A 17,558-nucleotide genomic window follows, 5' to 3' on the forward strand; every position below is an offset into this window, starting at 1 on the left:
GCTTCCCGGATACGGCTGAGCGGGCGGGAATAAAATACACAGGCTCGTGATGAGCGAAATTAAGCGGCGAGGCAAACCGACTCATCCGATACGGTGCTTTCCAAAAGTATGGTGCGTGCGCCGTTTACGTTTACGTTAAGTTTACGCTCTCCGACGCGAACACTTCTTCCAAGTGTGTGGCAGAGAAAGAAAAGCTGAGTGGAAATATGAGCGGCTAAAAGCGGAAAGAAAGTGGGAGAGGATGTGATTGTGAACCTCTCTGACTGTATTAGCTGTGCAGTGTGTGTGTGTGTGTGTGTGTGTGTGTGTGAGTGTGTGTGTGAGTGTGTGAGTGCGCGCGCACAGCTTAAGACCGCCAGGCAGAGGGTTGTCATAAAAAGTTCTGTAAAAGACAGTTTTTTCGATTAAATTTGTGTGTGTGTGTGTGTGTGTGTGTGTGTGTGTGAGAGAGAGAGAGAGAGAGAGAAACATAAAAACTTTTTTTTCCTGAAAGAGAAACCGTTCTGGACGCGTCCCAAATACCTGCAAGAGACAGAAGGAAGGGAACGAAAGAGCTACAGGAGACAGCAGGACACAGGATGAAAGCGTGACAAAGACGGGATGGAGAGCAGGAGGAGGAGGAGGAAGCGAAGGAGGAGAGCGAAGGAGAGACGGACAGACGAAGGGAAACTCATTAAATGGATCGCGGGACAAGGGAATGAAAAAGGAGGGGAGGGCAACGCAAACGACAGAGAGCGGAATTCGCAGGATTTACAGGAAGAAGAAGAAGAAAGCAAGGTGAGCTCAAAGACACGAAGTGAAAGAGCGAGAGATACTGATGAAAAGAGAAGGGAATTAAAAAAAAAAAGAATGAGTAAAAAAGAGAGAAAGTTTTGGGTTGTTTTTTTTTTTTTTTACTAGTCTTCACGCTCATCTCTTCTTCGTCTCCTGAGGAAAAAAGCAGAGAAACTGACCCAGGTATTTGTAGAACATGGTTAATATCCCATAATCCTTTGTCAATACTGACCTCCCAAGCCCCGCCCACATCCCCACCTGCACGCTGGGAACACTGAACACATGAGGGGGAAGGGAGACTGCCTGACAGGAGATTTTCACATTAGCCACGCCCCACAATACATGCAAGCATGTGCGTGTGTGTTTATATGTGTGCATACGGATGTTTCTGTGAATGTAATATTCTTTTTTGTCCTCTTGTACGTTCAAAAACGTCATTTTAGGCCACTGAGAATTTTTTTTAATGGCCTGTGGGGTGTAGAAATGCTAACAGTCATCACTGATAACGCTCGCTGCTCGCTAACATAAGCTAACCTGACAGGATTTCTGAGGGGATTTGAGTTATATATGTAGAAATGCTAATATTCATCACTGCTAACGCTCGCTGCTCGCTAACATAAGCTAACCTGACAGGATTTCTGAGGGGATTTGAGTTATATATGTAGAAATGCTAATAGTCATCACTGCTAACGCTCGCTGCTCGGTAACATAAGCTAACCTGACAGGATTTCTGAGGGGATTTAAAAATCTTTACTGTTAGTTAGTAATAATAATATGTTTAATAGCTCGTTAAACTGATAGATACCTAATCACACATGGAGAAAAAAACCCAAACATCTTCATTACTAGGCAGCTAACAGAAGCTAACCTGACATAATTTCTAAGAGGTTTCATTCAATCATATTTATACAACAAGTCTGACAGGATTGTTAACGCATAATAATAAAATCTAATCTTTACTTCTAATGGTAGCTAGCTAGATAACATAAGCTAACCTGACAGGATTTCTGAGAGAATTTAAATCATATTTATAAATGGTAATCTTCACTGCTATCTACTAATAACATTAATCCCACTATACAGAATCTGTAAGATCGTTCATTTATATCCATAGATGTTAATAATCATTTTAATAACAATCCCCTCAGAAATCCTGTCAGGTTATCATATTTTAGCAAGCAGCGAGCATTAGTAGTGATGACTGTTAGCATTTCTACATATATAACTTAAATCCCCTCAGAAATCCTGTCAGGTTAGCATATTTTAGCAAGCAGCGAGCGTTAGCAGTGATGACTATTAGCATTTCAACATATATAACTTAAATCCCCTCAGAAGTCCTGTCAGGTTAGCATATTTTATCAAGCAGCGAGCATTAGTAGTGATGACTGTTTGCATTTCAACATATATAACTTAAATCCCCTCAGAAATCCTGTCAGTTTAGCATATTTTAGCAAGCAGCGAGCATTAGTAGTGATGACTGTTAGCATTTCTACATATATAACTTAAATCCCCTCAGAAATCCTGTCAGGTTAGCATATTTTAGCAAGCAGCGAGCATTAGTAGTGATGACTATTAGCATTTCAACATATATAACTTAAATCCCCTCAGAAGTCCTGTCAGGTTAGCATATTTTATCAAGCAGCGAGCATTAGTAGTGATGACTGTTTGCATTTCAACATATATAACTTAAATCCCCTCAGAAATCCTGTCAGTTTAGCATATTTTAGCAAGCAGCGAGCATTAGTAGTGATGACTGTTAGCATTTCTACATATATAACTTAAATCCCCTCAGAAATCCTGTCAGTTTAGCATATTTTAGCAAGCAGCGAGCATTAGTAGTGATGACTATTAGCATTTCAACATATATAACTTAAATCCCCTCAGAAATCCTGTCAGTTTAGCATATTTTAGCAAGCAGGGAGCATTAGTAGTGATGACTATTAGCATTTCTACATATATAACTTAAATCCCCTCAGAAATCCTGTCAAGTTAGCATATTTTAGTAAGCAGCGAGCATTAGCAGTGATGACTATTAGTATTTCTTCATATTTAACTCAAATCCCCTAGAATTATTATTAGTATATTATTCAAATGTATTAAAAGTCCTTTCAGAAATCCTTTCAGGTTAGCTCATTATTTAGTTGGCTAGTGTTAGCAGTGAAATTTATTGACCCTTAATCAGAATGTATTAAAGGTTCTTTGAGAAATTTTGTGGTGCCCAGGTTACTTAGCTGGCTAACTGTTAACAGTGTTGATTTAAAAATGAAATCCTCTCAGAAACCCTGTCAGGTTAGTTTGAGTTACCCAGCTAGCGTTAGCAGTGATCACAGATTGCTGACCCTTAATCAGTATGTATTTAAAGTCCTCTGAGAAACCCTGCCAGGTTTAGTAATGTTAGTTAGCTAGCGTGTGTTAACAGAGTAGATTATGAACATTTATGAATATGATGTAAAAATATGTCTCAGAAATCCTGTCAGGTTAGCTCATGCTAGCTAGCCGGCTAACAAAATCTGTAAAATAGAATGTTGATGACTTCTTTCTTGAATATATCAAACTTCCATATATGGACAAGCATACATTCCAATACATACAAATGGAATGTCAGCACATGTGTGTGTGTGTGTGTGTGTGTGTGTTGGAGCATCTCGCCAATGTGAAAATCTCCCCTCAGTTTCTGGAGCATCGCACTGTTGATGGAGAAAAAGGGTTTAGTGGTGTGAGTGCATGTGAGAGTGTGTGAGTGTGTGTGTGTGAGTGTGTGTGTGTGTATGTATGTGTGTAAGTGTGTGCGAGTGTGAGGCAGAGAGAGAGAAAGAGCAGAAGAGAAGAAAGTGTCCGTCCGTCTGTCTGAGTGTGTGTTTGAGTGCGAGTGCGTCAGAGTGAGCGAGTGCACTTGTGAGCGTGTGCAAGTGTGTAAGAGTGTGTGTGTGTGTGTGTGTGTGTGGGTGGGTGAGTGAGTGTAAGTGAATGGTACTTCCTCAGGGGTTAGGTGAGGTCTGGGTAGGATATGGGAGGGGGACGGGGGGGGGTGTGGGTTGTCGGTGAGGGGTGGGAATGATGCTGTGTGTGTACGTGTGTGTACGTGTGTGTGTGTGTGTGTGTGTGTGTGTGTGTGTGTGTGTGTGCGTGCATATTGAGTGTACTCACTGTATGGCACACACTCATACTGAATTTCCAGGTACTTGTAAGTTCCTGGACAAGGATCGGGAAACACGTCTGACCCAGCGACCACCACACATTGCGTACGGTTATTACACCTGAACGAGGGAGAGAGAGAGAGAGAGAGAGTGAGAGTGAGAGAGAGATACAGAGAGAGAGACAGAGAGAGAGAGACAGAGAAGAGCAAGAGTTATTATTATTATTAACAGCAGTCCTCATTCCTGTACTGCTTTGTCAATTCTGTACATGTATATGCTCATGCTAATAAAGCTTGATGAACTAAAAAAAAAATTAGAAAAACATTGAAGAAAGAGCGAGAGAAAGACACACAGAGAGAAGGAGAATGAGGGGGAGAGAGAGAGAGAGAGAGAGAGAGAGAGAGAGAGAGAGAGAGAGGAAGAATGACAGAGAGACCGGATGACAAAGAGAGAGAATATGAGAGAGTATGAGAGATACAAAGAGACAGAGACAGACAGAGAGATAGAATGATAGAGAGAATGAGAGAGACACAAAGAGAGAGAAACAGACAGAGGGAATGAGAGAGAGAGAGAAAGATAGATAAAGACAGAGACATAGAGTGATAAAGAGAATGAGAGAGACACAAAGAGAGAGAGACAGACAGAGAGAATGAGAGAGAGAGACAGACAGAGAGTAAGAATGAGAGAGAGAGAGAATGATACAGAGAGACAGACAGAGTAAGAATGAGAGAGAGACAGACAAAGAAGGATCATGAGAGAGAGAGACAGACAGAGAGAATGAGAGAGAGAGACAGACAGAGAGTAAGAATGAGAGAGAGAGAGAATGATACAGAGAGACAGACAGAGTAAGAATGAGAGAGAGACAGACAGAGAAGGATCATGAGAGAGAGAGACAGAGAGAGAGAATGATAGAGAGAGAATGAGAGAGAGAGAGAGAGAGGGAGAGAGAGAGAGAGAGAGAGAGAGAGAGAGAGAGAGAGAGAAACATGCACACACACAAACACACCTGCACTATTATACCACAGCAGTGTTGAATTCTCGATTCTGATTGGCTGACAGGAGTTCTGAGGCGTGCAATTATTTTTCAGTAGATGCACGGCTAAAGTAGTCCCGGTCAGGTTTTGCCCGCATTACAATTCCATATCACTACGCCGAGTTAACTGAAATAACGGAAGAGTTAGCCTTCCTTTCACCGCGGCGCACACCGCTAACAACAAACAAAACGACAGAAAATTTCCATTTTCCAGAAATAAGTGAGGAATAATTGACGACGGGCCGCTGAATTATTAGACAAATAACGTGCAGCCGAGGTGGTAATGAATGCGGCCACGAGGCGAAGCGGAGGCTTGAGCTACTGATATGCGGTTATTAGACAGAGAGAGAGAGAGAGAGAGAGAGAGAGAGAGAGAGAGAGAGAGAGAGAGAGAATGTGTGATAAGCCGGTGAACAAGTATCAATATTAATTTATTTATTTGTTCTATTTTTATATAGAACAAATAAATACATTTATTTATCTCTCTGACTCTCTCTCGCTCTCTCTCACCAATAACTGCTCCGTTACTAGCGCTAAAATGACGGTTTGGAATTAGTGACAGAGGCTTAAGATGAGATGTGTAATAAATTAGTTACACACACTCGAGAGCATTTTAAGGACAAAACCCTGACGAATGTCTTGGAAAAAAAAAAAACAAACATCTGAGCGATGTCTCGAGGTGTGTGAACTGTGGTATAAGCGGAATAATTGACTCCGGTAGGTTGAATTATTAGAAAATAACACACACCCGAGGTGTAACTCCTGTATTACCACCTTGGGGTGTGAATCATGTTCTAATAACTAAATGGACCAGAGTCAATTTTACCTCAAATATATATCAATAAAGAAACGTCTCACATTCAAACGCTTTTATTTCCAGCAAATTTCTTAACATGTGTAAATATTTGTATTAATATAAAAACCTTCAACACGTAAAATGAAGACGTTTCACAGACGTTTGAGGAGCAGAAATGGAATAATGAGTCCCTGGACAAAAGGGGGGGTCAATATTAAAAGTAAGAGTCAGTATCTGGTGTTCTCCAGCTGCTTTAAGTACTACAGAGCATCTCATCCTCATGGACTGCACCATGTTCGGTCAGTCCTTGCTGTGAGATGTTCCTCCACTCTTCCACCGAGGCGAGTTCTCCATCACGTCTGGAGGAATACACGGTTACGTGTAATTTTCCACTACAAAGACGATCAGCTGTCCTCCCGGTCTCCCTGTAGCACCGTCCCAGACGTCTTCCGTTACAGACATCACAGTTTATCGCTCTGGGCACATCTGCAGTCCTCATGCCTCATGCAGCAGGTCTACGGCATGTTCACGCAGGAGAGCAGGAACCCTAGACATCTTCCTTCTGGTGTTTTTCAGAGTCAGTAGAAAGGTCTCTTTAGTGTCCGAACTTATTGTACCTGTGACCGTAATCACCTTCCGCCTGTACACCGTTCGGGTCTTAAGGACTGTTCCACAGGTGCATGTGCAATAATTGTTTATGGTTCACCGAACAAGCGTGAAAAACATCGTGTAAACCCTTTCCGATAAAGATCTGATTTGGATTTTACAAAATGATCTTTAAAATACAGTGTCCTGAAAAAGAGACGTTTCTGTTTTTGCTGCGTTTATAAAAAAAAATAAAAAATAAAAAAAATAAAAAACTGGGCAAGTCACTGCATATGCCCAGCACTTTTACATAAATGTATGTATATGTGTGGGTGTTTTTCATTCTTTTTTTCTTCTTGTTTTTAATTCTAACTGTAACTGTAACTGGTGTTTCTGTTTGACTGTATTGTTAAATGTGTGTACATTTGTTTCTACTTATTTATTTCTGTAGTTCATTTCTAATTTGTCTGTACAAAAGCTTTGGCAATACAAATGTTAATATTTGTCATGCCAATTAGCAACGTTTTGACCTTGACTTTGACTTGACAGGCAGACTGACAGAGAGAGAGAGAGAGAGAGAGAGAGAGAGAGAGAGAGAATGATAGAAAGAGACAGACAGAGTGAGAGAATGACAGAGGGAGAATGAGAGAAACAGAGAAAGAGAATGATAGAGAGAGAATGAGAGAGAGAGAGAGAATTAGAGCGAGTATGATAGAGAGAGAATGATAGAAAGAGACAGAGTGAGAGAATGACAGCGAGAGAATGAGAGAGACGCAGAGAGAGAATGATAGAGAGAGAGAATGAGAGAGAATGATAGAGAGAGAATGTGAGAGTGTATGAGAGAGTATGATAGAGAGAGAATGAGAGAGAGTATGAAAGAGAGAGAGAATGAGAGAGAGAATGATAGAAAGAGAGAGAGAATGACAGAGAGAATGAGAGAGAGAGAATGAGAGAGACACAGAGAGAGCGAGAATGATAGAGAGAGAATGAGAGAGAATAATAGAAAGAGACAGACAGAGTGAGAGAATGACAGAGAGAGAGAGAATGAGAGACGCAGAGAGAGAGAATGATAGAGAGAATGATAGAAAGAGACAGAGAGAGTGAGAGAATGACAGCGAGAGAATGAGAGAGACGCAGAGAGAGAATGATAGAGAGAGAAACCGCGAGAGACGCGGAGAGAGAATGACAGAGAGAGAGAATGAGAGAGATGCAGAGAGAGAGAGAGAATGCTAGAGAGAGAATGAGTGAGAATGATAGAAATAGAAAGAGGCAGACAGTGAGAGAATGACAGAGAGAATGAGAGAAAGTGAGAGAGTGATGTGTTTAAATTACTACTTCACTTTATGGAGTTAATAACCAAGATAACATATTTACAGACATGAAACTAAATTACATTCACTGAAAAATTCAATCGCATGATTCACGTTGTCAAAACAAATCAATGTGGAAGGAAAACGTTTGGGAAATGGACTAGAAATGTGATTTCGGCCCAAATTATCCATATTCAGAATTACTTGTGTTAGTGCGAGCTAGGCCTCAGACCTGGACGTCCCAAACATCCGCCAAATCCCCCGGAATCCCCCAAGATTTTGGAAATAAACAGAAAGTCAAGGGACTAGTGAACAACGTAAGAGAAAGGACTTGTGATTTTAATTAGGTCGGAGACAGGCCCAAAATAAGTCATCAACGAGGATTCCTCCACCGCTAGCAAGTCTAGTTCTTCTCAAATACCCTTGAAAATATACTTCAAACATTTGACCTTGCTGTGACCTTGACCCTGTTTGAATCTTATCAGTTCATCTCTTGACGCACGGACAGATGGATGGACTGATGGACAACCCGAAAGGCATGATAAGAAACAAAAACGACAACAACAACAACAACAAAAGCCCAGAGTACATTGGAGCAGAGATGCTGAAGGATAGTGGCAGCCTTGCTGAGTATTTTCGCCAAAAGATGAAAAGCTCAAAGGAGAAACCTATTTAGTCCGCTCATGTGCATTGTGCAAAGGTGTGAAAGATAGGGGCTCGCTCTCAGAACAGAAAGGACAGGATCAAGGTGCGTTTGATGTGTTTCTGCCTATTGTCCCATGCGCATTCCTCCACTAGAAGTCAGCTGTCTGTTTATCAATCGGACACTTGTTCAGGGGTCTGCCAACAGCCTTTGGGAAAGGCGTCTCTGCCAAAAGACTCGGACCACCTGGCTTATGGAACTCCAGCCAAAAGATTCGCACGGCACACCACACCTTCACACAGATTGCATAGTGGGCTTGCTTTCTGAACGGCCCAGGTTTTTTTTTTTTTTGTGCGGTAAAGGACAAAAAAACACTTCACGTCCTCATTCCACTCCTCCACGACGACAATAACAGGTACACTCTGCTCTACTGAAGGTGTGTATGTGCAAAAAGAAGAAGAAGAAGAAGAAGGAAAAAAAAAAAACAAACCCTGCAGTAAACCTTGCAAGCTGATTTATTAACGGGGACTACAGAGGGCTACGTCTTTCACACAAGCGAAATAACACGTGTTTACCTTAATGAATATGCAATTTGTCGCGGTTCCACCTAAAAGTGTGAAACGCAGGATGGAGTCGATGCAAGTAGATTAATTTAACACTCTCACTGTGATCGACTGCAGCCTGAAAGACATTTCAGGAGCAGTGATTGAGTGTATCAATTAATACCGCTGAACAGCAGGTATTACATTTGCGGAAGTCTGTCGTTGCAAGTTGAAAACAAAATGGCACCATTTTAAAATGACAGGGTTTGTCAAGACTAGGTCTCAGGGCCTCAAAATGGTCGTAACGTTTAAAAAATGACTTAATATTGTAGTATTATATAGTATCGGTTTCATGCATGTTCATACCTGGTAGCTGCAAAAACCTCCTTTACACATCGTGTCTCTCCTCTACATTAAGCACGGCCTAAATCACACGGTTATTCTTTGGAAATCACCCGCAACAAGACTGCATTTCTATCCGCTTGCGTGCACAAATATACCAAATTAGTTATTTGGTATCCGAGCAATTCAGGGCCTCGGTGTTAAAAAAAAAAAATAATAATAATTTTAAAAAAATCACCGTAACCTCCCTGTGTACACTGAAGAGTACCAGACAGGTCCTTCAGGAAATCCTAGCTCTCTCTCACGACTTTTGATTACAAAACAATGGCTACCCCCGACAGCCACGTCCCAGCAGACGTGTCCGACATCCGTGAGATTGAAAACAGCTTACATGCTTCCGGCACTGAGTGTACCCTGCTGAAATTTCCTGAGAAATGGGTATTTATTGTGTCCCATTCCACTTGGCTTACTTAAAAGTGTGCTGGCAGGATCCAGGCAACCGAGAGACCTGTGATGCCCCAGGCTCTGACATTCACTTCCTGTACAGGTATAGGATAGCTGATTGAAGGAACTGTTGATCAGATTGAAATAAAAAAACAAACAAACATCAACATTCTCTGTACTTCCTGCACCAGTTGTAATACAGAGACTCTATGCCCCAGGGTAGCGGTAACCAAGTTAACCAAAATGCCTCTCGATTACACTCTCCTAATTAAAAAAAATATACATCCAAAAAGAAAGCCAACACTTGCTACCGAGTGGTGCAACAGAAAAGCAATCTCTTAAAGGTCTGGAGAGTGTGAGCTCGAATCCTGACAATGCTACAGCCATTCGTGTTCATTGGTAGTCCAAGAAAGCAAAATTGTATCTCGTGCGAGATAACACTCTCCTCCAAGTGTGTTACTCTGCTTTGGGTTTGAAAATATGTGATTGGTTAACTCCATGTGTTCTGGAGGAAGCACATGTTTGCTTTCATCCTCCCCAGTTGGTAGTTGTCGTATGATACAGTGGGGCAGTGGTGGCTTGTCGGTTAAGGCTCTGGGTTACTGATTGGAAGGTCGAGGGTTCAAGCACCAGTACTGCCAAGCTGCCACTGTTGGGCCCTTGAGCAAGGCAGAAGATGTCTTCTTAAGGGCCTCATCCATCTATTTTCTATACCACTTATCCTACACAGGATCACGGGGGAGCTTGGAACCTATCCCAGGGAAGTCGGGGAACAAATCTGGGTCCATCCTGGACGGGGTGCCAACCCAAGGTGGTGCTAGGCAAACCACTAAGCCATGCTCCCTAAGCATTCCGTACAAGATTCCACTCAGTGTTTTTGTGGCTGTTGCGGCGAAAAATGCTCGAGTTTGCTGCGGCTTTCTCAAAATTTGCGATGTGGAGTTTTCCGTGCCTTTATTTTTTTTTTGCAGAAAACTACTTGAATCGGTGAAATCGCAACTGCATAAAATTGTTTTGCGTGCTCTTTCGCAGTGATGTTTGTTGGTAAATGAGACCTTTTAGCCGTACTCGTGTCCGACGCACGTGATTAGAAGAGGGCTTTAGCTGAACACGCGTTGAGATGACGTCACGTGACGCGTCTGCGGACAATCTGCGGTAATTCTGAACGATTGCAAGCTCCTCCCAATGTCGCGGAATTTGCTACATGTCGCGTTAACTTCTACGAATGTAAAATCGCGAAATCCTGGAGGGACTGCCAAAGGGCCTCATATAAATCCTTAAAATTCTGATCCATGATCAGTGAAAACATCATTCAACTTCAGCAAGCACTTTATCCTGGCCTGGTCCCGGAGTCTATCCCGGGAACACTGGTTAGAAGGCGGGAATACACCCAGGATGAGACTCCAGTCCATTGCAGAGCACCATGCGGTAAGCATTCACACCTAGGGGGCGCCAATCCATGGACACGCTGAAAACAAGTAAAACTCCACACAGACAGTAACCCGAGCTCAGATTAACACCGGATCCTTGGAGCTTTGAGCTTTTGCTGCCCCTCTCTAGAACTGCATTTCTCAATCCTGGTCATGGAGTACCACTTCCCTGGACATTTTGGTGACTTCACTCCTCTACCTTGCCTAGTTCACGTGTGTCAATTACCTGATGAGTTGCATCAGGTGAGTTAGGAGGAGGAAAACCGTCAAGCTCGTCAAGCTAAAGAGAACTGTACAGCTGACTCGAAAGGACTTCCATGCCTGGTATCTCTTGAAACCGAAATCGCCTAGCTCAACCCACGTCCTGCCTTGATCATACACAAGATACTAACATACAACTATGGCTTACAACTTTAAATAGAAACAGATCTGATACCAGCGCAAGTTTTGATTACATTACAAAGATACTTTGTGGTTAATGTGATTAAATGTCTTCTCTTGGTCAAGGGAAATCAAACCAACAGTCATACCGAGGACCTTACAGGAATGCAATATATCACATACAGGAACACGCTGTCCATTATTGATTTCTCAGGAATATTGTAAGGCTGCTTCTTATGTCCTTTCGGTGTCTGGTAGCTGAAAATAGTTCTTAAGCATATGAGCAAAACTTTTAGAAAGAATTTATATTCGTTGGGCGAAAGAGAACAAGTTGTTAAAGGGAAGCATTAATAAGTTTCACAATTGGTCATGACTTCCTTAGTAGTATGATCTTCAGTGAAACACACAGTACCGTTCCAAGCCCATCCTGGGACAACACACTGACAACCTGCTTCAAGACACCATTTACGGTAATATATATTCAAATAAATAATTACATATAAAATATATAATAACTCCTTTGATTTAGCTATGACTAACACAAGGCGATCCTTCATTATCTCTTCCATATGAAAAACATTGTCTTGCAGGAGAAAATTAAATTGCCACCCTTGCACTCAAATTGACTGAGTACATGCTGTCCTTCCCACCATATGGGCCACTCAACTTCATTAACCATAACAATGTGTGCTTCTTGAAAAAAAAAAACCAACAGCCATTCTTTTTTCACGCACTGTCTCAGGCACTAAAGCACATTCTACCGTTAAAGTTAAAAGATCCCATGCTCAGCACCAGGAATCAGGGCGAGAACAGACAAAATGTGCTGTTCATATCATGGATCAGTCCATCCATTCATCCATCTATCCATCTTCTGTACCGATTATCCTACACAGGGTCACAGGGAGCCTCCTATCCCAGGAGACTCGGGGCACGAGGCGGTGGACACCCTGGAAGGGGTGCCAACCCATCGCGGTGCACAATCGCACACACACACCCATTCAATTGTCTATGGACAATTGGGAAATGCTAATCAGCCTAAAACTCATGTCTTTGAACTGGGGGAGAAACCGGAGTACCCGGAGGAAACCCCTGAAGAGAACACGCAAACCCCACACACACAGGGCGGAGGTGGGAATCGAACCCTCGGCCCCAGAGGTACGAGGTAAACATACTAACCACTAAGTAAGGAGATGTTTATTGAACATTTATGTAGAGAGTCTCCAGTGTCAGCACTTTGTAACAGTCAGGAAGTTTTCCAACAGTCTTCAGAGGAGTTTCTTGGTAACGTGACAGACAAAAAAAATAATCATGGGAAAATTGCTTGTCTCTCTGGGAAAACCTTAAAAGTTCCTTACAGAACCCTGAAGCAGAGTGCCTTCTGATCAGAGAGGACCACCATCAGGAACATAAGTATCCGAAGAACCTGATGTTCAGGCGCGGGACTGTTCTCAGCTCGGCACTGACACAGACATGGTACTGTTGACGTTCAGTGGAATCCAGAAGGATGGAGGGATAATGATGGATGCTTGCACGTCTGAAAAAAATCATTTAAAATGAATTATTGATTCAATCAAAATGTGTAAGCGTGTGTTCCAACGCGTCATTAGGTCTAAACAGCTGCACATCTGAAGTTGTTATCTTTGGGGAAGGGGCAAGCTGCGGCGTAACTCGCACAAAGATATCATCTATAAAAAATGTCATTTTCAATCAGCCGACTTGACAAGATGTGGCACTTTCAGGAAAGCCACTGCGGCTCATATTCACACAAGAAGAAAAGTGAGGTTTCCATTATCAGCCTGTTCTCTGACCATACTATCCTCCTCCTCATCATCATCGTCCTCCTACTTCCCCCCTTCCTTATCCTCCTTTATCATCATCACCCTCTTCCTCCTCCTCCTCATCATCATTATCACACCTTAAACCAAAGCGGAGAGGTAAAGATATCAGAAGATAGCATCACTATTATACTTTACAACTTCCAAGCAGAAAAAAAAAAATATAGAGACATATTCACTATATTCACATAAATCATAACTGCAACAGAGGCACAGAGAGAGACGGAGAGATGGAGAGATAGTAATAGCGACAGAGATCGCAAGAGAGACAAAGAGTCACAGAAATCAAGAGGCAGCCAGCCAAGAGAGAGACAGAGAGACCCAGACAAAGACAGACACAGTCAGAAGGACTGGAAGGGATAAAAAAAAAAAAAAAAGACTGAAAGACAATAAGAGCAAATAGAACAACAGAGTGAGACAAAGAGAGAGAGAGAGAGAGAGCGAGAGAGAGAGAGAGAATCAGGCATAAAAATTCAGAGAAAGAGTGACAGCATGAGAAAGAGACAGAGAGGCAGAAAGAAAAAGAGAGGCAAAAAGACGGAAACAATGGGAGAGACGGGAAGATTAACAGTGAGACAGTCAGTACGTTTACACGGACAGCGGTAATCTAATTATTGACCTTATTCTGAATGAGACGTATAATATTCTGATTAAGGTGTTTACACGAGTCGCTTTTAGAATACTCCTTTCATGTTCCTGTGTTACGTGTTCTAGAACGTAGATGGATTAACGTCACACGTCATTACGTCACCGCTCCACGCCGTCCGACGTTCCCTCCGGAATTTCACGTATCGACGTACAGTCGGTCGTCGTTATGGGACCGTATACAGTTTTGGGTGTTTCCTGTTTAATTTTACGAACGCTTCGAGTGCGGTTAATTATTAGTCGTGCTGTACGTGCTAACAGACGACCGCTTGAAGCCGTGGGCAGCGTCCCAAACCGCGTACTTACCGTCTATATAGTGGCTGAGATACGTGTATTTCACTTCCCGCTATATAGCGGGTAAGTACGCGGTTTGGGACGCAGCCGTGCTCTCTCGTTTGCCGTCAGACGGTCGAGCGCTGCCGTGTGTGTACGTGTCCTGTCGCACAATGCGGTGAAAACTCTCACGGCGTTAATAGTGTGATTACGGCGTGTACGTGTCTGTAACGCACGTCGATAATGCGAGTATTCCTATTTTAGTCGCATTTATCGAAGTGCATTAAGTGTCTCAATCACTACGTCTTAATCCGGTCTGTGTTTACTTCGAGTACGACTGTAGTCGGATTAAGGCCCTCGATAATCTCTGTTCACGTGCTAGTTTCTTAATCGTCTTAATCGGGTTCATATCGGATTATTGTTGTCCGTGTAAACGTACTGAGTGATAGTAAGAGAGACAACACGTGAAAGACAGACAGCAATCAAGAGCGACAGTGAGAGAGAGTTAATCAGAAAGAGACAGCTAAATATTATTAAAGACGGAATGCTGGAAAGAGCGACGGAATGTTTTGGTTTGTTTTATTTTGAAAGAAATGATGATGTAGAGCTGCGGGGGTTTCCTCCGGGTACTCCGGTTTCCTCCTCCAGTCCAAAGACATGCACGGTAGACTGATCGGCGTGTCTAAAGTGTCCGTAGTGTATGAATGTGTGTGTGAATGTGATGGATTGGCGCCCCGTCCAGGGTGTACCCGTCTTGTGCCCCACGCTCCCTGGGATAGACTCCAGGTTCCCCGCGACCCTGAAGGATAAACGGTATAGAAGATGGATGGATGGATGGATGGATGGATGGATGGATGGTAGAGCTGTAAGTAGTAGAGTTTCAGCGTTATATCCAGCTACGTCAAAATGTTTATATCGATTTAATCAACGGAATAAACGTTGACAAATCAGGACAAAATGCTTCCTGAAGATAAACGAATGAACATCGAGCGTTAAATCTCTCCATCTCACTTTGGCATCTTTTGGTACTTTCCGTGAAGATAACGTTCACGTGATCATTAATGGAAACACAGATTTGCTTTTGCCAGCGTGTGAATGGAAACCGATCCAGAAAGAGAGATAAACTGTCCTACACACTATCTCCTAGTGCTTATCCATCCTACTATGTATGTGTTCACTGTGTGTGTGTGTTGTGTAGTGATATATGTGTGTTTAAGCGTCTATGTGCTTTAGTGGCAGTGTGATTTCTAGCATTCACGCCAGTAAAAGCTGCCGAACTGGAAGTGAATTGATAAAGTGAGACAGAGCAAGGGAGTGTGAGAGAGACAGAGAGAGAGAGAGAGAGAGAGAGGGGGGGGGGGGGGGGGGGGGGGGAGAGAGTTAGTTATGTAGTTAATAATGTGTACATGAGGACAGAATGGAGAGGATCGTCCCTCTGGGCAGGAGCGGAGAGATGGAATAATTTCCCACTAGACGTGATCACGTGACTGCGACATTAGGAAGAAAACAGACAGGCGTGTGCGTACGGAAGCTGAGCAGCACACAGCAACGCGGCGTGATGTACGGCGCCTCACAGCAGTTTATCAATATTACATGCACAAGCACCATTTAAATATATTCACACACACGCACACACACACACACGCACACACACACACTCGCGCACACACACACACACACAAACAACCATCTGTATTCCCGTCCATGTGGCTGTAATGTTTTCTATCTGCTCTTCTTCATCTCCATAATCCTCTCTCTCTCTCTCTCTCTCTCTCTCTCTCTCTCTCTCTCTCTCTCTGTATCTCGCTGCCTGTCTGTCTCTCTGTTCATCTGTCTGTCTTCCTCTGTCTCGCTTCCTCTGTATGTCTCAGTCCGTTTCTCATTGTCGTTCTCTGTATCTCTCTCTTTCTGTCTGTCTGTCTTTCTCTGTATCTCTCTCTACCTGTCTGTCTGTCTTTCTCAGTATCTCTCTCTATGTCTGTCTGTCTGTCGTTCTCTGTATCTCTCTCTAGCTGTCTGTCTGTCTTTATCTGTATCTCTCTCTATCTGTCTGTCTATCTTTCTCTGTATATCTGTATCTCTCTCTATCTGTCTGTCTGTCGTTCTCTGTATCTCTCTCTATCTGTCTGTCTGTCGTTCTCTGTATCTCTCTCTATCTGTCTGTCTGTCTGTCTGTCTTTCTCTGTATCTCTCTCTATCTGTCTGTCTGTCTTTCTCTGTATATCTCTGTATATCTCTCTGTCTGTCTTTCTCTGTATCTCTCTCTATCTGTCTGTCTGTCTTTCTCTGTATCTCTCTCTATCTGTCCGTCTGTCTTTCTCTGTATCTCTCTCTATCTGTCCGTCTGTCTTTCTCTGTATATCTCTGTATATCTCTCTGTCTGTCTTTCTCTGTATCTCTCTCTATCTGTCTGTCTGTCGTTCTCTGTATCTCTCTCTATCTGTCTGTCTGTCTTTCTCTGTATATCTCTGTATATCTCTCTGTCTGTCTTTCTTCTCTCTCTTTGTCTTTCTCCATATCTGTCTCACTCTGTATCTTTCTCTGTATCGCTCTCTGTTTTTTTTCTCTCTCCTAGTCCTTCTCTGTATCTGTCTCTCTCTCCCTATCTGTCTCTCTCTATATCGCTGCCTGTCTTACTCTACCTCTCCCTGTATCCCTCTCTCTCGCTCTCGTACACAAACACGTACGTGTCTCTCTGCGTGTATAACGTCGCTGCCATCTTCTTTTAGACGCTGCATTCAGTTTTTAATTACCTTAAAGATAAAGCCTGTAATTATTTTCTCTTGCACACGCGCTACTCCACACTACTCATTTAATTTTTTTTCTTTCTGTGTGTTTTTTTTTTTTTTTTTGTAACATATTTAGCTCCGTTTTACATTTAATATGTAACCCAGGATCACTGCACAACAAAACCCATCATGTTCTGCACCGCATTATCCTAAATCCTAACCAGTCACTTTCCACGCTCACTACACAGAGCTATAATAGTGTTGTAGACCCACGTAGCGCCCTACAGCCAGGAACTTTCACCACCTGCCGAGAAGAGAGTGATGCGGCGGCGCTTTAGTCCAGCTCTCTCCCCTCCTCGTCCGTACACTCTGCTCAAACAGACCAGCTTCCGAAGCGTCGACTTTCCCTCTAATACCCCGTCACCTCGTGGCTCGCTACGCTAACTAGCCGAGCCGAGTCTCAACCTCAACCGCGTCGTATCGCTGCACTGCATTCTGGGATTTTCCGCTTTGTGTAAATAAACGCGTCCCTTAGCCCGCGTGTTGCAGGGGCGTATTCGTGAAATAAACCTTTTTTGAGCTCACAAACTGACACAAAAGCCCTTAAATTGGCAGAACTCATAAAAGTTTGGTTTCTGTTTAAGGCCAACTGTAATTAA

At 42.9% G+C, this 17,558-nt stretch overlaps 1 protein-coding gene across 2 annotated transcripts in view; it reads right to left on the reverse strand.

Annotated features, from left to right (window-relative positions):
- The window catches only part of adgrl1a (adhesion G protein-coupled receptor L1a), a 218,965-nt gene that overhangs the window by 83,934 nt on the left and 117,473 nt on the right, over positions 1-17,558 (reverse strand). For both annotated transcript variants that reach the window (XM_053675413.1, XM_053675412.1), the window contains exon 4: positions 3,922-4,031. In XM_053675413.1, coding sequence (XP_053531388.1) covers positions 3,922-4,031 — 110 coding nt within the window. The remainder of the gene's footprint in view (positions 1-3,921; positions 4,032-17,558) is intronic.

This window comes from Ictalurus punctatus, chromosome 24 (genome assembly GCF_001660625.3).
Source record: "Ictalurus punctatus breed USDA103 chromosome 24, Coco_2.0, whole genome shotgun sequence".
Taxonomy (NCBI): Eukaryota; Metazoa; Chordata; class Actinopteri; order Siluriformes; family Ictaluridae; genus Ictalurus; species Ictalurus punctatus.